Source organism: Tympanuchus pallidicinctus, unplaced genomic scaffold (assembly GCF_026119805.1).
Source record: "Tympanuchus pallidicinctus isolate F22 unplaced genomic scaffold, pur_lepc_1.0 scaffold31, whole genome shotgun sequence".
In the NCBI taxonomy this organism is placed as follows: domain Eukaryota; kingdom Metazoa; phylum Chordata; class Aves; order Galliformes; family Phasianidae; genus Tympanuchus; species Tympanuchus pallidicinctus.
The window spans coordinates 16,013,706-16,039,268 of NW_026294749.1; the positions used below are offsets into that span (position 1 = coordinate 16,013,706).

The 25,563-nt window shown below is 44.1% G+C and overlaps 1 protein-coding gene and 1 long non-coding RNA gene across 3 annotated transcripts; one reads left to right on the forward strand and one right to left on the reverse strand.

Moving 5' to 3' along the window:
- Positions 1-11,915: 11,915 nt before the first annotated feature.
- PDIA4 (protein disulfide isomerase family A member 4) lies at positions 11,916-22,422 on the reverse strand. 2 transcript variants are annotated; one of them, XM_052697685.1, is made up of 10 exons: positions 22,236-22,422; positions 18,920-19,076; positions 16,944-17,149; positions 16,299-16,437; positions 15,905-16,110; positions 15,115-15,273; positions 13,900-14,051; positions 13,607-13,763; positions 13,283-13,516; positions 11,916-12,665 (listed from the first exon to the last, which is right to left on the reverse strand). In XM_052697685.1, exons 1-10 carry the CDS (start codon positions 22,318-22,320, stop codon positions 12,250-12,252), a joined length of 1,911 nt encoding a protein of 636 aa, XP_052553645.1. In that variant the 5' UTR covers positions 22,321-22,422; the 3' UTR covers positions 11,916-12,249. The 2 variants fall into 2 exon arrangements, with proteins under 2 accessions (XP_052553645.1, XP_052553644.1); XM_052697684.1 differs by having other exon boundaries at positions 13,607-13,766.
- A 230-nt stretch (positions 22,423-22,652) lies between these two features.
- Positions 22,653-24,482, forward strand: LOC128087810 (uncharacterized). The gene is made up of 2 exons (XR_008210022.1): positions 22,653-22,907; positions 23,010-24,482. It is a non-coding gene; the product is annotated as an uncharacterized LOC128087810 (long non-coding RNA).
- Positions 24,483-25,563: the final 1,081 nt, after the last annotated feature.

The window sequence follows — 25,563 nt, forward strand, 5'->3', positions numbered from 1 at the left end:
ATCTTCTCACAAGTGACGCAGAAACACAGCCTGTTTTACACACTGAGCTTGTTTTGGAATTTCTTTTGATAACTGCAGGGCTCAGTACAACAGGGTGCTCAGGAATTCCCTTCCTCCAAGCTGCTAGAAACCAAATTGGTTTTGAGATTCCACTTGTCTCCTACAGGGATTCAAGGGCATAAAAGAGAAAACAGAATGGGAAGCCTATCTTGTCTCTGACAAGATTACATCAGGTACAACTGGAAATAAAGTGCAGGCTGCAGGTATCCAAGACCTTAATGAACATCTTTGCAGCCTGTCAATGGGAACATTAACCTAGTATTATACAAATCACAGTACTTCTCGCTGAGCAACCTGATCAAGCTGCAGATACCCCTCTCTGCTGCAGAGGAGCTGGACCAGATGACCTTTAATGGTCCCTTCCAACTCAAATGATTACCTGATTCTAAGAGCCGTGAAGTCTGCTGGTGGAAGGAGATGCGTGCTGCTAGCAGCCATACGTGCTCACAGGTGCAGTCCCGAAGGTTAACTTCTTTAGGAAAACACAGCAAAGGCGAGCAGCTGCTGTCGACAATTGATCTACTTTTATTTCTTTTAATGAGCTTTTCTGGACTTACACTGCACCCACTTTCAAGTTGTTTTCCATTCCACTGGAGGATTTTTAACAAGAGAAACAACATTTACAGACAGAAGGAAACACATGAACAACACTGTATTTACATGATCCAGGCAGCCATTTCTGTGGAAGAGCTGCCCGCTGGGGATAAAACTCGCCAGAGCTGATACTGCGGAAAAAAAAGGCAGAGGAACGAACGGGAAACAGCACCGAGGCACCGCGGGGCTGCGGCTGCGCGCCGCCAATCCCAGCGAGAAGAGAGCTGCGAGCTCTCAGAGGAGCCTCTAGATTTGCATACTGGCTTCCCAGAGTGCAGTGCGGCTGCAGACAGCCCGGAATGGAGGTGTTTTTCTCCTGTACGTACAAGAAATCCAGGCTTTTATCCGAATTCAAGAATCAGAAACATGAGTGTGTTGCTAGTAGAAGATGGAAGGTAGGATGTATAGACATCGATAGCCAGGTAGCATCACCGTCATATCAAAGCAGTAGAATATGAGCGCTATAAATATTGTGGGGGCGGCAGGCTTTGCTGGCTGGTCCGATGGTAGTGGGGTGTCTCAATTGATTGTTCACAGTCAGTTACAGATTGATCTCCTCGTTCTCTCTTTCCCCCCTTCCCACTACTGCACTTGACTAGTCTTTTTCGCTCAGATTTTCGTTCGGTCTTTTTGCACTTTGCAGCCGCGGAACGGAAAGTACTCGGAACGGAAAGCAGAGCCTTTAAATCTGTGTTTCGAGAAGCCAGCGCCTCCTACCTGTTTTCACTGCTTCGTGCGCTGGAAGCGCTTATGTAGCACAGCCCGTCAATTTGACCTGTCTTGCAGGCAGGTTCTCCGTGGCTCAGCTCATCCAGTATTTCCTGCACGCTCCGTAGTGTGCGAGTCTGGCTCTGCAGCGAGCACAGGTGCCGGTAGCTGGCACGGCCTCTGGGGGGGGGGGGTGGGTCGTGAGTTCGAAAGCACAGGGGTATAAGGAAATCCCACCTCGGAAGCATGATAGGTCTGCACATGTCAGGACTTTTGTGGCGAGATGAAAAAAGAAATTTCGTGTCCTTGCAAACTAAAACCTGAGAGGAAAAAAATGCTTAAACAAACTCATTTTGTAGATATATGGCAGGAGATGCTGCCTTGCCAATTGTTTGTAAGTTCTGCTTTATTGACAGGACAAAGAGGCTTTATCAACTGCTTGTAAATCTTGCTAGCTTGACAGGACAGAGGACTAGTTGGAAAAGCAACAAACTGAATCCAGATTACAAAGTGTGTGTGTACAAAGGAAACAAATGTGGGCATCTACTGAGAGGAATGAGTGCATGATAAGCAACCGAGAAGAATGAACCCTGAGTACCTCTGATACCATAAGATGGTCGATCAGGATCTCTAAGACTTGAGCTGGAGTGTTAGAAAGCAGACATTCTTTGCTAGAACTGTATGCATGGGGGCAATCCTCCCGTCACACATAGCTTACACAAAAGATCTTCAGTTCATATACCTGTGCTACATGTGCAGAAGTTTCCCAAGAGGTCTGTTACATATGCAGAAGTTTCCCAGAAGATTGAATGACCGATTCCAAACACGGTCTCCTATGTCCCTGGTACAAAGAGTCAGCAGAGCTTCCTTATCTCCTTCTATCTCTTTCTGTTATCTAAATGCAAATTGCAGGACAGGGGAATCCATCAACAAACACTAGCAAGCTTAACATATTATTGTAACTCATTCCCTTAACCAACAGGAAAGAGGGAAGAGCTGGCTAGCTTAGGGTACAGGGATAAAAGAGGGGCTCTGTCACTCAGTACTTTGAGAGACCCCAGGGCCGTGTCCCAGCGGATTCTCCCTTTCTTCAAATAAAGCCCCAGACTCCTTTGTTTGATCATTTGAGTAAAATTTTCCCAACAACTTGGGTGCTCATCTGGGATCTGTCCACTCTGGAGTCAGTGGGTGTCAGAGTGAGCTGATAGGTTCCCTCACCGGTTTTTGGAGTTCATCAACACTAGGGGACTGAGCTTTCAGGACCATCCCAGATACAGACAGGATGACAGACTAGGAAGTCTGTAAAGAAAGATGAGGGAAGGTAATGGAGGAGCTGGACACTCTGTGAAGAAATCTCATCGGTGAGTAGAAATAGTGGCCGGGGAGAGTAAAAAGGGAAGGGCACTCGAGGGTGTGCAGCAGTAAGTTGAGGAAAGGAATCTCAGCAAGGAGGACTCTTTGATACCCTCAGATAACCTTTTAATGTTGACTAAGTTCTGGAACAGCCAGAGACAAGAGAAAGGATGAGGAAAAATGTAAAAACAAGGGCTAGAGTGATGGCTCACTTCAGCCTCCTTGGGGAGGGGTGCAGGGACCTGTAAGACCTTGAGGAAAGGACGGAAGGGTTGGAAAGGGTTCAGGCGATCCCTGAGTGGAGGGGGAGCTGCATGTCCCGTAACAAGACAGGAATCTCCCTGGCTTAAGCCAGGAAGGGATCAATGTTGGGATGCAGAGAAAGAGGGCACTGTTTGAGAAGCTGTCCGCAGAGACAAGCCAGTCTCCAGGGAGCCCCTGGTCAGGACAAAGTCCAGTGAAGAGAAGGATGGCATCTTCAGTAATTCAAGGAGTCACTGGGAAAGATGAAAGGCTACACCTCCTTCAACCACTGCTAATCGATGTGGGAGATAAATGTAAGATGCACAAGTTTTGGTACGTACCAAATTGTGGTTGTAATTTATTGGGAGGAGATTTACTGACTAAATTGGGAATGCAAATTAACATAACCAAGAGATAAAGCAAATCTGGTACTATAGTAACCCTGCACAAATTAACAGAAAAAGCAGATGCAGAAGTTGACCCCATAGTTTGGGCTACACCAGGAAATTTTGGGAAACTGAAAATTGGAAATCTAATCCCCTCCAGATAAGGTAGCTGAGGTGATGAATTGTAGGTGGTGTCAAATAATAGAAGAAGAAATAAGGGGAAATTAGGGGGGTGTTGGGGGCAGGAGGGGGGAATTTTCGGAGCTGAATTACCTCTTTCAAGTAAGTGACTTGAAGGTAATGAAAGTGATTTGGAGAAGTAATTACACAAACTATCTCTTACTGCTTGCTTAAAACAACACAGTAGTTTTTAGATGTGGTGGAGGATTGCGATTTTAGATGGGGAGATATACTGTAAGGCTGTTCTGATTTAACAAGGCCAAAGAAACAACAAGAGAACGCCTAAAATGTGGCAGACAGCATCAAGCCCTTTGTCTTCCTTATCTGTGTGCAGAGACTTCGCCGATTGTCCTTGCATTCCACAGATGTCCCTGGGACCAGAGCGGCAGTAAAGCACCCCAGGGACTAACGATGGACCATCACGGCGCTAGAGGGATGCCGGATGGCATCGGAGTTTGCCGAATAAGGCTGTCTGTTAGGCAGTCATGGGGAGTGGATAGGATAATGAATTTGGGAATGCAAAGAATATGTAATACATGTGAAAATAACACCTGTTTACGAGCGATCAACTGGTGGAGCATTCTTGGAGAGTTATCTCAATCCTACCCCACTGCTGCCATTGAAGGATACCTTGCTTAATGCTAACAAAGCTTTGCTGTTAAGTTTCTGAGCATCAATTTCTTCCATTCAGAAGAGGTTTCAGGTGTCCCCCGAGGTCGAGCAGGAGAAAACGCAGAGTAATGAGGCAGAATTCCTAGTTCATGCAGGGGAAATGTATTGCACGTTAAATAGTTGAAAAGACCTGTGAACAAATTTCCTGTCAGCAATTTGTGCCAAAGGAAAACAAAAGGTTGAGCCTTTCTTTCAAATGATTGTGAAAATGGAAATAGAAAGTTGCTTTCGTGTTTTGTGACACCATTTTGTTGTTCTATACTGGGTAATAACACCTTTGTTGGAAGGGGGGATTTTTGAATAAATCTCCTTCAGGATGTGCGTTGAAACGCTGGAGAAAGGGACAGTAGGATGGGGAGAAGAGGCAGAGGACCCTCCCGTGGAAGTCTGTGTTTGGTGGAAGATCACCGTGCCGGATGTAAAGACGTGGGCATTAACCAGAGGAATGCTCACGGGCTAAGGCTGCGGCTCCAGACCTAGCGAACGTCGTGCCTCTCAGTTAGCAACCAGGGCACCGGGGAGTCACTCCCAGCTGAGTCCCTGGTTGCGGTGAGGCTGCAGGCTGAGGGTCACAGAGCTGAAGCAGATGCAGTACTTGGTGATGCAGGTCGTCCGCATAATGAACTCATTTTATTTAGTACCTTTTGTATACTGGGGCTGTGGGAATCAAATGTTGTTTCTGCATTAGAATTGGATAATATTTTCTTATTTCATGATCTCCGCTATCATAGTTCTTTCTGGGAGTCCTTGGGGAAGATCTCTGATAAGTTTACAGCACTTATCCTCTAGACGAACCTTCCCGGGCACGCACACTCTGTATAGAGGTGTATTAGATGTGTATTTTGTCACACACACTGCAAGAATATCCTGCACGAGATCAAACCAGAGAACAGCCACGGCCTGCCCGAGGAAGCGCCTGAAGAGACATCGGAAGGCCTGGCATCATCCCCAGTGCTCTTTGTTTAACGAAGACTTTAAAGAAAATCACCATATCAATACGGCAAGGAGAGCACCGAGACAGCTTGGAAACAACAGGATGGCTGCTGACTGACACCAGGTAACAAATAAATTAACAAGTAAATCGCAAATGTAAACCTTCTGTAAGATTGTGAACCTGGAGTACCCAGCCAGTGGGGAAACACGGGAGGGGGGAGGCAAGGGGGAGAAAACAGGGTATAAAGGCTGTCATGTTGTGTCCATAGGCGCTCCTGCTTGCGGGACGCCGCCATTGCAATCGCGAATAAATTCTGCTTTTATCAGAGATACCGTCCTGACAACATTACTTGGATATTTCCAACAGGGCCATGATTAATTAAGCTTAGAGGAAGAAGAACAAGGTACTCAAGTGTGGGATCACCCTTGGAATTGCAGGAAAATAGGCCTGGTCTGTTTTATAACAGTTAAACTAAAACTTGCCTGTGAAGAGAGCAGGCTTATCTGGCCATTTGTTTGATCATAAATTTTCTGTATTCAGCTCAGATTTAGGAGTCTGTCTTAGTTTCAGCAGGGATGGAACAATTTTCTTCAGCCTGTCTAGTATGATGATATGTTTTGTTTCTAGGAGATAAGCAATGCTGGTAACACACTGATGCTTGTAGGCAGTGTCACACCGAGCCCAGGCCACTCACACCAAGGAGCTGAGAGAGAACAGAATTAAAACAACTGACTAAGACTGGCAAAAGGGGTATTTCACACTCTGTGACATCATGGGGAAGCAGTTCTTAAGGAGGTGGGACTTCATCTCTCCACTGTTAGGGGCCTAGCTGGGCATCAGTCATTTATTCTGCCTAATTTTGTCTCAACACATGAATTCTCAGTTTTTTCCTCCGATGATCTTTCCCACCACACCAGGAAAGAGGAGGAGTGGGCAGATGAATGTGTGGTGCTGGGCCACCTGCTAGATTAAACCACAACAGTCAAATTGTTTTATTCGTTTTTAAGGAGTGGAAGCCAAATGGCACCTAAAGATAAGGGGGTTGTTAATGTGCAAAGGGAAGCAATAGCCAATGAGTACTTAATTACTTGCCTATCGAAGAGGGTGAATCTACCACTATAATACTTGTCAGGGGACATCAGGCAGGATTTTCAGAAGACATTAGGGGTAATCTGGGTGATTATTGACAGATGAAGAAGTGGCAGGGCACTTCTGCCTGAAGTATTTAAGATCTTCCCTTTGCTCCTAATAGCTCAGCTGCTGCTAGATAAAATGTGTTTCCTGCTAGAGGAGTCAGAAATAATTAAAAGTAGTGGGGATGGAGAAAAAGAATAACTGATTTACAGACGACAGCAAACTGGCTACAAAGTCATCGGCCTACCCTACAAGTTTTGAAGCCACGAGGGAAGCTGCTGGGACTCCAGGGGATTAAAGGGAGCCTTTAGGAAAACCTTTGCTACCATAAGGCTAATTGCCCCAGCAAAACAAGACACTGAAGGATGTGCTAAAGTAGGTAATAAACAAAGCAAATAGCAAAAGGAGGCCAACCCTGGGCAGTGTGACCTTTCCAGCAATGTCAGATAGATTTTAGTGAGGTGCCCAAGGCTGGATGACTTAAATACCTACTAGTGACAGCATACCAGCCTCTAGGATGGCTGGAAGCATTTCCTGTGGCCTTGGTGACTTTCAGGTACGTCATAAAGATATTCCTGGAACAAATCATTCTCAGGTATGAGATAAAAAAGGCAACAGATTCAGACAGAGGAGCTCACTTCACAGGGAAGGCTCTGTGGGGAACCAGAACTGCTCTAGGGATACAATAGGACTTGTACACCACCCTCTGCACCCTCCAAGTTCAGGAAAGGAGTGGTGAATGAATGGGGAAACAAGGAAACGTTTTCTGAAACTAGTAACAGAAACTTGCTTCCCTTGGGTCAGAGCGCTATCTTTAGCCTTGACCCTGGCACAAATCAGTGCAAAACGTAGGGAGGCATAGGGTTATTTCCGTATGAGTTGCTGTTCAGAATGCCTTATCCAAGTATACTCCGACTAGGAGGAGAGTAGGAAATAAGTGATATTTAAGTATATATAGTATATATATAATATACTAAGTATATAAGATATGTAAGTGGACAATTCGTTGTCTGTCATCAAATCTCTTTGGCAGGAGGCCGGTTGGCACAAACCTTAACCTCAGGCTTTTTGGGGCACAGCATTCAGCTGGGTATCGGATCCTGGTAAAGACAGGAACGGATCACCGCTCCTACAAGGAACGGACATTTCCACTACGGAGACTGCATGAAAACGGCAGAGCGAGGAGGGGCAGACCATAACCACACCCTTGTCAGCTCATTTTCGTTTGAACAGTGACTTCTGTATGTGAAGATTTAACAGCAGCTTTGTGTGAATTGGGCGCTGAGATGATCCCTCAGAACGCCGGGGGTGGATCAGCACAGCTACTGCATTCCAGTGGTCTGCCTAGAACAACAATAAATACCGCCTGAGTTTGCTGCCGTAGTTACAGGCTTTGTTATTTCTCCTTCAGAGTTGTTGGAAGGATCTTCAACGCTACTGAAGGCCGACTGCTTCTAGGCCTCCCGTGAAGACCATTTTTTAGGTAGAGGCAGAAGTGTCACCCCACAGGTGGACACAAAGTTGCCTTCCTTATTCATAACAGCGCCACTTTCACAACATGATCCAGATTTCATATTTAAATTAGTGTAGCACAAGCATTTAACCAAAGCTCTATGATTCTGTCACTTCAAAAAAACAAATAAAAAAAAAACAGATGCATAGCTTAATTGCGAGTTATTAGGCTTGATTAACAGCTGGGAATTTGGCCTGCTATATAAAGCAACTAAAATAAATAGTAAATGATCCCATCTGGTCTTGATTTCTCTGCCCTTATGGAAATCTGGGTTACCATTTTTCTTTTTCTTTGAGTGCATCTTCTGCTGCATTTTCTTTTCCACTGCTTCTATCACTTTCAGCAGCAATTTGCTAGGCTGTACTGCAGAATAACTCCCCTCTAATATAAGGCAAAAGACACTGAATTTCAGGAAGGTTATGTAGCTTAGATAAAGCAAACAGCACATTAATGAAGAGCAGGTCGACAGGAATCAGCTTTCACGCATGAAGGCTGCATAATGAAATCCATCAGAAGACAGTTACAGATAGTGATAAGAGTTTTTGCATGTTTGTGTTAAATGAAGCTGCATGTCCTCCACCTTTTTTTTTTTTTTTTTTTTTTTTTTTTTTTTTTTAAATTATATCAAGGACATACAGGTTAGGATTCGAATGAACAGCATTTTTCTGAAAGGGAACCTTCCATCTTGCTGATGCGCAGATTTGTGGTAATTCATACAGAAACTCTTCTTCTCCCTACATGCAGGGTAGAAACTGGGATGGCTGCATCCTTCCCAATGCAAGTACGTCCCAACACGGGCGGTCCCACCCCAGCTCCCACCAAGAAATTTGCCCCAGAAGCTACCATACAAAGCCCAGGGCGGCCACACAGACCAGCTCCTGGCACACTTGAGTATCGATGTTGAAGTGACAGCAGTCTGTGGCTCTGGTCTCTGAAAGTAGGCACAGCAGTGTCTAAAGCAGTTGCTTCAGAGCCAAGTGACTGTTGCTGTTGAAAGAGCTGCCTTGTATGCTGTGAGATTCTGGACACTCACAAGGTTGTGTGTGCCTAGTTTTCTTCTGCTTGTGGCTTCCTGCAGCCTCCTACAGGTTCAGAAAGCACCAGGAAAAGTCCCTGAGGCCACTGAGATGTGCAGTGCTTCATGCAACAGCCCACACCTCATACTTCATGTCCCAGAAATACCTGGCAACAGGGGCAAGGCACTATAGTATTGCAGTGCCTTCAGCTAGGGTTGCTCACAGATCACCACTCTGCACCAAAAAGGGAGATAAACAATTTGAGTACATCAAGCTAAAGCCTTAACAACCACATGGCCTTGTATCAGTTTAATAAAGTGGGTTGCATACCTGCTTACATGAAACTTGATGCAATCACTCCCCAGGCTGCAGAACACAGTCCTCTGATCCGTGACCAAAAAGCATTCTGGAGCACTGGTAGCTCACATTGGCTTCTGTCCTTTCCTGACAGCTTGGGCAGAAATCTGACTGCTAGGCTAATGCTACTTTCTGAGGAGCCTTTAGCCCTTTATCATACACACCAACTCACATTTCACTTTCCAGGAGCCTGATGCCTTGTAAGAGCAAAGATAGTCTTTGCAGACCAGTTTTCTGCTCTGCAGTGCCTTGCTTGCTACCAGTCAGATCTTGGTCCATCCCCACATCACCATAATGAGCAGTTTATAATAACAGAATTATTTGAAACAGAAACCATATAATAACATTGCAGAGACATATCCCACTGTAGTCCTCAGTACTAAAAAAAGCTAGCATTTAACACAATATCAATACCCCAGGCCAGTATTTACTGCTTTAATTGGCATAGATACTAAAACATTATAAAGCACTGGCTATGCTGATGTTGCTGCACACCCTTGTCCTTGTTCTTGCCCTGAACACTCAGCTCTGAATTGTACTAGGTTACAGGTCAATTTCTGTTCTCTCTAAGCTGTAGGCATGAGCACACTAGAAGAAATTTACACAAGGCCAAGCTCCTTGGAGCCTATCTGAGAACTGTTACTACTACAAAAGCCAGTGATGAAGCCTGGAGTTGTTGTAGCTTCACTTGTAACTACAACCCAGGATGGCACCATATGTTTGTGTTGTCATGGATAAGAGCAGATGAGCCCTGTGACAGTCCCTCTTCCTTTTCTGCACTGCATGTGTTTTTTCCCCCCTTCTATAAAAGGGGTAGCATCAAAAATGATCACTGGTATGCAGGTAATATCTTACTGTAGATAAGGAAAGCATCCTAATGCGCTAGAAAATGAGAAGCGGACAAGCATAACACCTTTGATAGAAACTCCAAGAGATGGTATGACTCATACTCCTTAAAAGACATGGAACACATAGAAATAAAAATAATTTAAAAAAAAAAATCACTCCTCACATAGATGGTTTTATACAGCAGGGGCCTAATAATGAAGCCATCCCAGTAGGACCACTGGCACAGGACTGAGTATCACAAAGTCTGTTATTGACAGCAGGGGATCCCATACAGGAAATCAGTTTGCTTTCCAGTGTGACTGTTCTCAAAGTCAAGGGACAACACTATTCTCTATTGTACTGAAAAGCAGTCAAGATAAATTGAAGGTAACACAAACACTTGTAGTAAATACAGCCAAATGACACAAGCGTAAGGAAAAGAATTCCTCATCCTCCCTGATACTTAGAACCCAAAACAGTGATAACAGCGCCTGCTCTTTCAGCTCACAGCCACGTAGAAATTAAATTAGTAATACTACAGTTAGGTTTATCCCTCTGAGATGCAGCTCTGGCTTAAGCTTTGCCATCCCAGAAAAAAAAATTTAGGCCTTGAAATAACTGTGACCCTGGATGCCTCCAGATGCAGAAGTTAAGAAAAGCGAGGAGCACTGTGCCAGCACACCTTGCTTTGCTGCAAAGACTTTCTACAGGCTGGTGAGCTTTGTTTCAACCTGTGGTGGCTTCTGCCCACAGCACCTCCTGTGGGATGCAAAGATACACAGCAGCAGCACAGCACCAGCAGTAAGTTTGCAGCTAAAGAAAGAGGTGGGAATCTGTCAGCTTTGACACAGTCCCAAGAAATCGGTCCTAGTTGTAATACTCATCACCAGAAAGGGACTTTTTCCCCTCCCTTCTAAACATTCTATATTTATCCCTGCTCTCTTGGTCAGGCATCTGCTGTGGAAAAAATCTCTGCACTGTAACTAGCCTGTAACTAATGTATTGCAAGAACAAGTGCAATCTAGCTTCCTAAAGGCAAGGTATCTGCTTCAGGACAGAAACAGAACTATGCTTGAAAACAGATGTAGGAAGTCTGTTTTTACTTCTTTGCAATACTGATAACAACTGGCAGACGCTGGACAGACTGTGTTATTACACTTATATACATTCTTCAAAGCTGAAAACATTGTCCCTAACATCAGCGAATGCTCAGCTAAATCCAACCTGTTGCCAATGCGGAGACACTCAGCAAAGACCATGGCTTTTGAAGGCTCTACAGAAAAACTTAAACAGAAACAGCAAATGATATGAAGACAACACATTCGGCCTGAGTCTTAAAGATGAAGCACTGTCTAAGCTTACTATTAACCTGCATGTTTTGGGACAGTAGAGGAAAGCCTTTGCCACAGTGAAAAAGATGACAAGTGGTGTTTTCCAGGGTCGGTGAGAAGGTCTCAGCCTGTTTTCCTTAAGAATCACCAGCAAACATTTCCCCTCTGAAAAAGAAGACATCAATGCATAGATCTGGCAAAATCCAAGCACTAGCTCTGTAGACATTATTTTTGAGAAGACTACATATATAAATTAGTTAATGTGAACTTGGAACTGGAATTTAATTAGAAAAAAATGGTATTATAGTATCACCCTTTCCTCAGAGATGCACAAAGCAAAAGCAGACAAGGCCTAGAATGTATTTAATCAGCAATTCACTTTGTCTTATCTAAGTAGGATTTAATAGTTTATCCACACTTAAAACAAAACAAACAAAAAAAACCCACCACCCTTTCTTACTCTCAGCACTGAATACAGTAATAGTCACTAATACACAGAAACATAGCAAGAGAAAGCTTGGCTAGCCCACCAAGCCCGCCAAAATAACCTGACCAACAAATAAGACAAATCTATTTGGCAGAAGGATTTGGTTCTCTTTTTGGTAGTTTCTTTTAACTTCAAAAAAAAAGAAAAAGAAAGAAAAAGAAAAAAAAAAAAGAAAAACAGATGTATAGGAATCAAGAAGAATCAAGCTCAAGATAGTCACAAAAAATAAATGATGTATTTTATCTCCATAGATCAAAACTATAACAAACAAGACAATTGTATCAAAGTTCAGTGTCCAGAATTTTTTCCGTAATACAAAAAAAGATATTGCAATTACTTTACTGCTCAAGAATTTCCTTGTTCAAGCTGCTGAATTCTTCTCTCATTGAAGTTTTGTCAGTAACTTTCTTTAAACTACAACGTACAAAGAATTCTTTATCGCCCTCATATTTTCTAAAGCTCTTCTTTTGTTCTAGAGAGTTTTGTAGCATGCTCCTCTATAAATTTACTCAGATGCTCTAGATCTCTGTCACCGCCTTCAAATTTAATAGGATTGTTCTTCTTGTCCCTTGGAGCAAAGTAGATGGTAGGGAATCCTTCCACTTTGTAGTGATCATTTGTCACATCGTTGGCAGTCGCATCCATCTTGGCTATGACTAGATTTTTCTCATGCTTGTATTTTTTGCCTAGCTCAGCATACACCGGTTCTAGTTTCTTGCAGTGTCCACACCACGGGGCATAGAACTCTATGAGAACATCACTCTTTGGATCCATTACTATGGCATCAAAAGTTTTACCCACTACTACTTTCACAGGCCCTTTGTTATTTTTTGGCACCGGCTGCGACTTCACAATAGGCTTCAGTTTTCCTAGGAGAAAGGATAACACACACCATTGTTAATTACAGTAAGAGCAACCGTTGTATTTCCACTATGAAAAACAGGGTAAGAATACATATTCACACCAAAGAAAAGCACTGCACTAGTCGTCAATTTCACCTCTGCAGGAAACACTGCCTAGCTTGCTGATGACATTTAGCACAGCGATCTCGTGAAGCAGGGACAAGTTGTTTCACAGCACCCTCGAAGCTTTCTCCCTCTGCTCACAAGTATCCAGCCATAATGTGCTTGAAAGGGATTTATATATATTACACTTGCCACGAATGCCAACAATCACCTGGCACTTCAAAGCTGCGAGAACATTTTAGGCTTACCAAACACATCGGCTGTTAAAATATTGCTAGATGCCACAGCACAGCTTAAACAGCAAAGTTCGTGAAGTTAACAATAAAAAGGGAGGAAGGGGAAGGCAATGAACACCCAGTAAGATTTAAGTCATAAAGCATTATAAGACTTCACATATGATTTCACTGCAGCCATGAATTTCATGTGAATATCAGAAGAATATTCACTGAAGGAAAAAGCGAAGCAAATGGCTCTTTAGAAAGAAAAGAAAGAAAAAAAGTAAAAGGAAAACAATCCTTTACCTTTTTTGAATGCCAGCACAAACTGTCTGAGGGCATCAGAGTCAAACTCTTCTGGCTCCATGGCATATTTCTTGCCACCTTCATCCAGAATGGCAACATTTACATCCTCTCCACTCTCAAGCAGACCTAGATCTTTTATTTCAGAAGAATAATCCTCCTCATCAGAAACAGCAAACACATACTCAGGGAAGTCCTTGGCTACCTCTAGGACTTTGCCTCTCCAGTACTGGGTAGCTAAAGAACCAGAATGCAGCAGGGTTAGTAATTTCTAGTTACTTATTACTCATTTCCTTTTAAAACAGATGAACAGGGAACTTGACTTACCAACACGATAGTCAAAACTGAAGTCAACAGTGTAATAGACAACCACTAGGGGACGCTTCGCATATCTTTTAGCATCATTGGAAGGTTTGCGATGGCCAACTAGAGGCAAAGCATGTTTCACTACATGCTCTTTGATCTCTGATCCATCTGTAGAATACTGCTTCAAAAAAAACGGGGACAAGACATCATGTAAGAGCTGATTCTGTTACACAGTACTGGAAACCAGCATCGGTGCACACATGAATAAGGAAGGGATATGTTATAAGCAATGCCTGCATCATATTCTCACTCACTTTAAGATCCAAAACATACATCTTGGATTCATGCTTTGATTGAAACTTTTCCGGCTGCATGACAACCAGCTTTCCAGGAGATACTTTCAATAGCTTTGCAATCTCGTTGCTGAAGGTGTGATGGAACTTGTAATCTTCTCTTAAACTGTTAGCTAAAAGATTAAAATTAAGGAGAATGAAAAGTCACCAAGAACCAAATTGATGGCTTTCAACCTAAATCTTGTTACTGCAAGGACAGTCACTCACGCAGGCATGGAACAACTCTGGGCCTTAGAGAACACCTCTCGCCACCAAACAGAGTGAGAAAACACACTTTGAGAAGCACTAGTTGAATGCTATTCAACTGCTTATCTACTTGATGGTTTAGAATAAGTATTTAAAAGTACTGAACAGCTTCCAAAAGATCAAACACACAGTCAAGCAGCTGCTTTTTTCAGTCACCTACTCTAGGCTTCCCTCCAAATAAGAGTAGAGCTGGAAAGGAACTCTGGAAGGCACCCAATCAATCCATTTCTTTCGGGGCTACCTGGGAGACAGTTTTGTATCTTTCCATGCTGGAGCATCCAGATGAAAACAACGTCAGAAGCAAGCGACCACAGAAAGAGAATTTGCCCTTACTACTCTGAATGATCAGACAGAAAGCAAGGCTGCATGCAGTTCAATCACATGAGACGCAGACATTGATTAGAGGGCAGTTCCAGTGCTTTTCACTGGAAGCACACACCAGTGACACGTGAAAGAGCGCTTTACCTGACCAACAATTTTTAACAATAAGCACTGCCAAGATAAAGTCATTCAGAGATAAATAATGATCCTTCCTTCAAGTTCCCCCAGCCTGAACAAGTTCAGCAGAGTCCAGCCTTTGGAATGGTCAAGTATAAAACTAGCAAAATCATATGGTATACCTAGCAAGACATTTTGATCTGCTCTTCAGCAGAGTGTTCCCATCTCTCTAGGTCACATATTTTTGGAGACCCTACATCAAGAGTATATTACTCCCTGTGACTTACTTACTGTGACTTCAGTTACATGCAACAAGATCTAGTGCGAGGGCTTTTCCCCCTTCAGTAGAAGTGGAAGATCACCCTAGAGTCTCTCTCTTACCTTTTTAAACTCCCTGAATTCAGAGAATAAATAAGGGAACTTCCCCTGCCCAAAGCCTTGAGCAACAAGGCTCAACAAATCACACTTCTAGTATTTTAAACCATGCATTACCTGCTTCCTGATAGAGCTGATAGGCTTCATCAGTTTCTCCACTAAAAACACCAATGATAATGACATCATCTCCATCCTTCAGAAATTCCTGTACCTGCTTCGTAGCCTGAATCTGCTTAGATGGAGGACCAGCCTGTTCAATCATGTAGTCAACAATACCTGTTAGACAAACCCACACCCAAGAAGTTGCATAAATATTTATTGAACTGAAAGGTTCAGGCACTTCCTCTATAGAAAAGCATAATAGTATTTTCACATTGACACCTTCATTTCTGTGCAATCTTTGCAAAATAACCAACAAAGGGATCAAGAAAATGGTCATGGTCTTCAAGTGCTCCAGTTCTGGGTATTCTCTTTTAGGTCGGTTTCAGGAATTCCAGGTATGTCAGCTGACCTTTCAAGAAACCCACTTTTCTGAAATTTTAGATCCTTCACCATCTCATGACCCCGCTATGAGGCAGTATTCCACTTGGTTATTCCTAATGTTTCTGCAAGCTAGTATTGATACAAGCTAGTATGAGCACTTCACCAGCCCTTATAGGGCACTCAAGTGCAACTAATGGCTGCCCATTTAGTCCTACCGCTTGCTTGCATATTTAAATTATTTTTATATTAAAGGAGCTTGTTAAGGAGCATGGGGTGATGTTACAGAGATGACACAGCTTTATACTGATGGGATATGAGGGTACAAGACCATGTTTTTTCACCTTCCCCATGCTACTCTTATGGACACGTGTGTATGCTCTACATTTGTAATCAAGCCTTTAAGAAGACGAAAGAGTCACAGTACCGTATTTCTCTCGCGGACCGCTGTAGTCATAAGGTTTGCCTTTGCGAAAGATTTTCAGAGTTGGATAGCCAGTAACATCAAACTTCTTTGCAAGCTCAGTCTCAGCAGTGGCATCGACCTTAGCCAGAGGAATGGGAGGTGTGCGCTTGCTGAGCTCTTGGGCGGCCTTCTCATATTCTGGAGCAAGCCTTTTGCAGTGCCCACACCTAAGGAAGTTGGAGGGTGGAGGGCAGTTTTAATAAGCCAGGTCCTGCTAGCTACCTTCTACCTCTGCATTGGATAAGCTGCAAGCCTTTTCAGAAGATTCAGAAGAGGCATAATAGCAAAACAGCTTCACCAAGTGTATTCAGAACAGGTGTGCTAGGAAAGCAGAAGCAACTGCCTTCTTGCTTACCATGGAGCATAGAATTCCACCAGAATTATGTCAGCATCTTTCACAACATCGTCAAAATTATCCTGGGTCAATACAAGAGTAGCTTCTGGTGGAGGGGTCCAACTGGGGTCAGAAATCTCCTTGACTTTGGCTACAATTGCTGAAAAACAGTTCAATAGCTCAGTTACAAAGTTTGCACTATCATTTCTGTAGTATATCAAATGCAACAATAGATATCATATTATTACATTAATTATTTAGAAATTATGACACGAATTTCATTCTCAGCAGACAGAAAAGGCAATTTTTCCTTCTGACTGTAATGAAGCTGGACACATTCATTAAGTGAGAAATATCTGGTTTTATATCCACTGACAATTTACAGACTTACTGTTTCCTACAGGTCGATCCCTCAAAAAGCACAATACCTCCTACTGTAATCAAGCCGTTATTCAGGAAGTCTTCCACGACTAAGAGAACCACCCACTACCAACACTGTCCCCGAACACACAGGCTTTAGAAGACTGGGCAAAATTTCAGCCTTCATATTATTCTACTTCACATAATGGAACTTGAAATCGAAGTCCCTCCATAATAATTCCTTCAAGCAGCAAGATCATACACTTCCTTGCTTTGTTACAAAGAACTGCAAGGACCAGTTCTTACCATCTTCTGTTCGAGAGCCATCGTAGTCAACAGGCTGGCCTTTTTTCAGGATTTTAATGGTTGGATACCCACTGACATCAAAACGACTTGCTAGCGCAGTGGCTGCAGTAGCATCAATTTTGGCAACTGGAATAGGAGGGTCATTTTCCTTCAGGGTTTTGGCTATCTTTTCATACTCAGGAGCAAACTGCTTGCAGTGCCCGCACCTGTCAAAGGAATACATATGTAGATATACAAATGCAAGACAGACACAGAGGAGTGTTTTGCTACTCTGCATTTCCAGAAGGCCTTCTGCCAGATGTTCACATCATCAACCTAACATTATTTGTCTTGCTATATTTTCAGATCTGGGAAGGGGGGAGGAGGGTGGGAAGAGGGATAGGGAGGAATGATGGTGGTGTGAGGGCGAGAAAAACTATAGCCAGGTACTGTTTGTACAAACCCCAACCTTTTATTTTTCCACTCTCCATTCTAAGTTTCAAAGCCCTATAAAAAAAATTTAGTAATTACTTTTACAAAGTTGCAAACCTTGTACTGTGCTTCTCCTCCCTGCCCCCAGATACCATCTCACTCAAGACTTCAGCTTCTCCCTAGTTTGGGTTCATCTTCTCTACATGGTATCCTAAATTCAAACTAAAGAGAAAAATGAACCAGACGTTAATTGTGCCTTAATGAATCCTCACCTCAACACACTCCAGTATCAGAGCACCTGGTCTACACAGGACTCCATGGGAAGAGCAGAAGCTACTGCTGAAGAAGCTGGCACGACAGGGCCAGTATACAAAGCATACAGAGAAGTGAACAGACTTTGATAAACTGGAGACAAAGGAAAATAAAGATAGAAACTAATATGTAACAGCCTGTATTCTTTAGTCTCTCAATTGGCAGGAGGGAACGTAGAGGAAAAAAAAGAAAATACACTAGTTTGTGGTTGTTACACGTCCTTATGCTATGCTTCACGTTCAGTTTTCATGGTAGCAAACTACAACTACCAAACAGGGGTAGAGTTCTGCATGATGAGACTGGTATTAATTAAAAGCCAAGTCTACTTCAAGCAAGAAATATTCCCCCCTCTTCCACTGAAACACTAGCACAAAATAATCACCTTGACTGCAAACATTTACTCTTGCTTTTCCCTTTAATAATCCTATTACTTTTGCCCATGAGAATGCAAGGGGAGATGCATCCTGCCTAAAGATCTTTGTATCCATGCCAGTGCCCCATAGTACTCTGTTGTTACTCAGTGCACACCAGTACAACAGCAGTGCACAAGGCACTATTAAAACTAGTAATACGAGGCAGCAATGTCCTCACATCATAACATCCTTCCAACAAAGACACAGATTCCAACTGCTGAAGGACAACTTCCTAACTAGGGAAGCTTTCTCCATTCATATGTGTGCACAAGTTCTTGGTACGCCAATGGGACAAGAGAGCAAGCTGTCAAGTCACATCACATGGCCTTTCTGGGGCTCTCTGAGATAATCTCTCCAACAGGTACAGAGCAGAGCCAGAGCCAGGACAGTGCTGCCCCTGCCGCAGGAGCCCTCAGCACAAACGATGCAAGTCTTCTCCAATCTTGGTGATTCTATGACTGAATGACCTCTATGACACTTGAGGTGACAGACAAGTGCTCTTATGGTACAGGAGCAATGAGACTTCCAGAACCATTTCCTGCCCTGGACAATATCACAGTACAGCACTACTCCTATACAAGTCTTTAAAACCAGTCATGATCCAAATATCTGCTTTTTCACATTATCCCACTGCTGTGTTAAAAATGCCATCAAGAATTTTTCACTCCTTAAAACCACTCCAATAAAGGCAAGTGGGAAAAAAAGTAGAAACAAGCAACTATTTCTACCTCAAAATCAACAACCTCCCAAGCACGCTTTCTAGGATTGCACATTGCCAAAGAAGCTCCTGGCACCCATCTCACACTGCACTTAAGGAGGTATCACAGGCTGCAAACCCACCATGGTGCGTAGAACTCCAAGAGCACAGTGTCCTTGTCTGCAGTAAAGCTGTCAAAGTTAGCATCATTCAAAACTAACACACCATTTTCTTCTTTAACTTCAGAATCATCATCATCATCTTCTTCTTCTTCATCATCAACTTCTTGCATAACAGATTCTAGAAAAGTAAAAATGTAAAAAAAAAACAATAACCGGTACAGATTAGGTTGTGTGAAGTTTAATGTTAAAATAAGTCTACCAACTTAGCAACAGATTAAGTATACCCCATAGTTAGAAAAAAAAAGCATCAAAACAGGTTAATTCCTCCTTCACATTTGACAGCTGCCCAGGTTTGCAAAGTAACTGGACTCAGGTGTTTGACCTGCCCCATTTCATTTCCACACATGCTCCCTCTGTTAGCTTCACCAAAGTCTCAGTACATATTTTGCTCTTCAAAGCAAGTTAAAAGAGACACAGTGAGAATTAATGTATTCCAACCTATGCAGCACTTGCTACTAAAGTATGTTGGTGTCTTCCTGAATCATGGGAAAGCAGGGCACCAGATACGCTTCCTTGGGCAAGACGGGCACAGCTGATATCCAATTTCAGACTTGTTGAGCGAGTGCAGGATCACAGCAACATCACACAGCACCCCAAAAATCCTAGTCAACATATGTGGAGATGTGAGGCGGCCTTTGGAAACAAACAGTCAGAACTGCCCTCAGGAACTTCAGGGGAAGCCTCTGGCTTAAGACCACCAATCCAAAACAGGCCTTTGGAGAAGACACTTGCTAAATTAGAGAAGCAGGGGTTACACATGATATCTGGTGCCAAGACATACCAACCAGCCCTGACTTGGAAGTTGGGACTGTTTCTCTAACATTTGATTATCCACGTCTTCTAAAGATTTTTGTCAAAACTTCCGTAATTCTAGCCAAATCTTACTGAATGGTTCTAAGGAAATTTCTGTCAGAGGACAAGTGATGAGAATACCTTATCCCTAATATAAACCATACGTCATTGAAACTAAGGACCTTTTAACCACTGTAAGCTCCAGGATTAAAAGAAGTACAATGAAAGTTGAAGTTTCATTGTTCAAAACAGTATATTATATACATTTTAGTTGGCTTTTGACTAAGTTGACATGACTGACAGCAGTAGGCAGTAGACAGTGTACATGCAGTTTACTTGTCCAGGACAAGAATGCTGAAAATACTTCTGACTTCACCTGAAATTTGAAATGCAAGCATTAGAAGCATGTAATATCCACTGGGAAGGCACAAGCAATAAAAAAGAATTCCCAGCCTATTCTCAGGCCAAGAGCAAACCATAGCAACAAGCTCACCACAGGCACCACAGACACCAAACATCACATACTGTTAGACAGCAGCAACCATTTTTCCATGAAAAAATAAAGATAAGTGTGTAAGCTCTCATAAGCTCTCACACAACAATGCACTCGTGCAGAAGACATGCTTATTTTAATTTGAGTGCAACTCTGCATGATACTAAAATATTCATGTCTGATGAGGTGAGAGATCACAAGGGATCATTTCTCACACAACAGAAGTCGCTTGGATCAAGTTTCTCAGCAACTACTATTGCTTTATCTGATTGAAGCTAAACTTTACAACTGGATAACAGCTTCTCTGTTGCTGCATCAGAACAGTTGCAGGAAAGGATTAAGCTTCCAGGGAGAACTACCAGGGCATTCATTTACCATGGTGAAAAAGCCAGTTTTTCAGGGGGTTCAGCAGTCACAACTTCTACTAACAGCGCTCCATGGTTCTGAGGGATGTTTCACAACAGGATGTTCAAGGTTGGTCTGTGCCTGAACTCCCTTCCAGAGAGCTGTACCACGCCAGTTGCTTGAAAACATGTCAGACTTGATTTTCACTGACAAAAAAAGTCTGAGCAAAATTTGTCAGTCAATTTTGCTCATGCAGCTCTGATTCTAACCATCAGTCTGCTACTCTTGCTTCTGCTCAAAATGCTAACCTTCCTTCCCTGATGAGAAGGCACACCGCCATAGTGGCACCATATGCTCAGAGTATGGAAAAGCAACAAAGATTCTGCACAGCTGAAGGGCTAAACCACAAGATCCAATATATACCGCTGAAGTAATTTTGTATCTTTCACTGGAAGTAGCTGTGTGTCTGCCAACACCAGGTTTTTTTTGACAGGGATGTATTTAGATCGCTGCACAAACATACCCAAGCACTTGCTCCACCCAAAGGAAGGAGGTATGGAAAAGCAGGACTCCAGTCTGCCCCTTGCTGAAGCAGAGCACCTCTATCTGGGATGCCCACGAACTCTGGAATCCACAACTTCACCAACTTCTACAGCCACTTGAGCTACCTCTAATACATCAGGGCTGAAGCTTTTCATGAACTACCTGAGATATAAGGGGAGCTGGGGCACCCTTCATTTATTCAGCATTACTGATTTATATTTTTTAGGAGAGCTGTCACAGAATGAGCAACTGACACCTGATACGGCAGAAGTAGTGTGATAATATTTGTATAACAGAGCTCACAAAAACAAAGCAGCTGCATGCAACGAAGTATTTTTGTTTCTTGAAGCTATATGCAAAGGAAATGGTCAAAGCAATGAAGCAAGAGCTTTGCTAGAACCTGTCTTCCAGTAGAATTCCAACAAAATACTCTCAGAAATCTCTACACAAGTAAGTCATTTAAAAATAAATATAGTAAAGCTGACACTTGTTTTAAAACTTCACATACGTGGTGCTGACTGGCAGGCCTCTCAGGATGATGGGTTACTCTGAAACTAGCCCATAAGCTTGGCTTCACCGAGCTTTTCAACACTTACTGGAAATCTGGCCTAGGCCATTTTTTTCCTCGAGTGAAATGGATCCTGTACGAAAGCCAGTGAAGTTTAGATGCAGCTCGTTCAGATTCCGCCCGCGTTTCCTTTAAGAAGGGCATTACCGCATCTCCCAGCCTGAGCACAGCGAGGTGGCCTCCATCTCCAGAAGACACGAGTGAAGATAAGGCACACGTCGCCAGGTGCTTCAAATGGCCATTTCACAAACGCAGCCTCCATCTTTCCTGCGGCACACCGACCGCACGCTCCCTTCCTTCTCCTCCACGTGCGGAGGACTAGCGGCCACGACCTGCCCCCCACCAGCTCCAGCCTCGCCTTTCTCTCAGCATATTCACCGCCCCAGCCCACGTTCCGCCCCAACATCACCGCACAACAAGCTCGGCTTCACGTCAGTTTCGGATCGATCGCCGCACCGACTGACCCCGCACCCACTGATCGCGGCCCCAACTCGCCCGGCGGCCTCCGCCCTTCCCAGCTCCCGCCGCCCGCTCACCTTCGCCGTCCTCCTGCGCCATCAGCACGGCCAGCTGCGCCGTCCCCAGCAGCAGCAGCAGCACCCACAGTCCGCGCCGCCTCATCTCGCCGCCGCACAGCGAAACAACGCAACCCCGCTCCGACCCCCCGCGACTCGGACTCGACCGCAGCCTCCCCGTCCGGCCGAGCGCCTGCTCTGAGTTGCCGCCTCCTCATTGGCCGCCCGCGGGCCGCCAACCGCCGGCTGCCACGAGCGGCGGGCGCGGCCGCGCTCCGAGCGGCGACGGGGGAAGGAGGGGCTTCGCGGCGCCGGGACGCAACACCGACGGTAGGGATTGGCTGGAACCGCAGGGGGCAGAAGCGAGGGAGGGGAGGAGAGGAGAGGAGAGGAGAGCGGAGTCGGCCTGTGAGGGCGCGCCGCGTGCTGCGTGCGGCGTGAGCCCCCGCCCCGCTTGAGGGGAGAAGGGCGGCGGCGCAGCTGGGCGGTCGGCCTGTCAATCGGAGCTGTTTGGAGTTATTTAGCAATTGTTTTTTCACGCTCTGAGCTTCTGATCCTTGGGCAGGTGGCGTATAAGGCAGGCTAGGTTCGGTGTGTTGTAAAACATTAAAGTACGATGTGATGAAAAATTGTCTTCAGCAACTCGGAGCGCGAGCTTGTAACGTGGAAAGCGCGGTGTTAGGGACCGAGAAGGTGTTGTGTCACTGAAGGACTGCGGGTGCATCTGGGTCGTCGTTCAGCTCTGTCTGAGAAAGGAAGTTAACAGTTGCTTTATGCTTCATCCATCACTTACAGCGCAGGGCTCTGCTGACCTCCATCCGGCAGCCAGACGGGTCTCAGAAATGCTGCAGGCTGATGCAGAAGCAACTTTTCAAATTATCGGTGAATTGCCACAGTCAGAGGGGTCTGCTGTGAGACCTGCTCCGAAAAGGTGTTTGGGTCCCGCTGATTGTGGTGTTTATAAAAGTAAGCGACTTGCTGAAATTTTGTGTTCTTAACATAGGTATGCGGTAATATGATAGATTGGGCAGTGTTTTGTAGGAATAACTCAGATAATAGGAAGTCATTATCTAGAGGATGCTTAGTGTTTGGTTAGCACAGCGTTGGACTGAATGCTGTGTTTCTGTGTCAGGTGACACAGGTGGTCGTGGAGCTAATCACTGTACGTACGTAGTACTGCAAATTCTATGGGATGCTGTCTTTGATATTTGTGGAAGGAACATGCAGCAGGAAATGGCAAAGAAGAAAATGCCAGTATTCTTCTCCAGAAGTCCTGAAAATTGACAAACTAATCTACATCAATCTAGCTTCTGCTGTTCAGCTCTACTGCAATTTCAAAAATGGATCTGAACCTACTTGGCTTTTCACAGCCTGATAAGAGTGGCGACTTACGAGGATACTGAGTAATTACAGCAGTCTCATTTATGTGGTAGCTGCTTTAAGTCGTTATAATTCTTAATATCACAGGGTGGCACTGATACTGGCCTGAATGGAGGTGCAAGAAATTATGTTACTGCTTTTGAATGTGAAGGCTGCTCTGAAAGTAATGCCTCCTGTGTTGTTATGTTGGGCTGCTACATCAGGGTGGATATTAGGGCAGTAGAGCTTGAACCTTCCCTCAGATGTTCTGTTACATTTTGTTGCTGTGTGATAGAGGGCAGCAGAGAAGCATTGTAACAAAACGATGTCTGGTATGGAAGCATGTATGAAGCAAAGATGTGTAATTGTGTTTCTCCATGCAGAAAAATGTCACCCATTGATATCTGTGGATGCTAGCTGAACATTTATGGAGGCCAGACAGTGAATATTAGCACAATGAGGCAGTAGGTGATGCGCTTCAGCAGTAGCAAGAGCGGGTCACCTTTGCTGGTTCAGATTTTTACTAGCACAGCATGCAGGCTTTTGTTCACTGCTGCTGAAAATGCATAGCTAGTGGTGGTGACTATGCTGAAAACTACTGTTCTGTAACTGAAAGTTTGCTCTATCAAATATTGTTATCATGCTCTTTCTATCTGTAGGAGTTTCCGTGGAAATAAATAGGAGGCATTACTTTTGTAGTGGCCTATGTACAGATTTTGTACTTGAGTGCTGTAGCAAATAGCTGATTGTTCTCAAAGGATTGGAAAAATCCTTGTAATACCATGCATGCAACTGAAGTACAGGGCTAGTGAACTACTGTGTTGGACCGTGAGGCACAGCATTTTCAGTAGGACTGTGAAGGACCAGTTTCTCTTCCTGTGCTTTTTCTGAATAAAGTATTTGTTCCTACGGCGTGAGTTGAAGGTGCTGTTAATGCTACTCACTGGCAGTCTGAACCATTGTTCAAAATGCTGCAGATATACACCTGACATTGCAATATGTGCATAGTTCTGAATCACTTTCGGGAATGCTCTCAAAACTTGTTTAAAAAAAAAAAAAAAAAAAAAAAAACCAACCACACACACACACACACACACAAAACAACTGGTTGAGTTGTAAAACCTCACTTATTTGATCATAGAATGGCTTGAGTTGGAAGGGTCCTCAGAGACCGTCTAGTTCCAAACTGTGAGCAGGGTTGCCAGCCACTAGATCAGGTTGCCCTGGGCCTCATCCAACCTGGCCTGGAATGCTTCCAGGAATGGGGCATCACATCCTCTCTGCACAGCCTGTTCCAGCAATTCACTGCACTCCTAATGAAAAATTTCCCCTGACATCTAATCTAAATCTCCTCTCCTTTAGTTTAAAGCCATTCCCCCCTGTCCTATCACTATCTTCCTGAGTAACAAGTCAATTTCCTTCCTGTTTATAGGCTCCCAGCTTGTCTTCATAGGAGAGGTGCTCCAGTCCTGTGATCATCCTTGTAGCCCTACTCTGGACCCATTCTAAAAGCTCTACATCTTTCTTGTGCTGGAGCCCCCTGACCTGGACACAGTACTCCAGAGGGGGGGTCTCACGAGGGCAGAATAGAGAGGGGTAATTGTCTCCCCTTCTCTGCTGGCCTTCCTTCTCTTTATGCAGCCTAGCAATACTGTTAGCCTTCAGGGCTGCAAGGTGCACTGGTGGCTCATATCACATTTTTCATCTACTGGGACCCCAACCAGAAAAGGGAGGTCCAGGAGGCCGTACACCCCTTAGTGAATGACACAGGTAGGCTGGTAACAATGGACAAGGAGAAGGCTGAAGTATCTAACAACTCTTTCGCCTCTGTCTTCCCTGATCACTGCTTTCCACGCAGCCCTCAAACATTTGGCTAAGTAGGAGAGGACTGTGGAAGCAGTGTTTTTCCTCCCATGGTAATTGAAGATCAGATTCATGACCACCTGAGGAGCCTGAACATCCCCAAGTCTATGAGTCCCAATGAGATGCA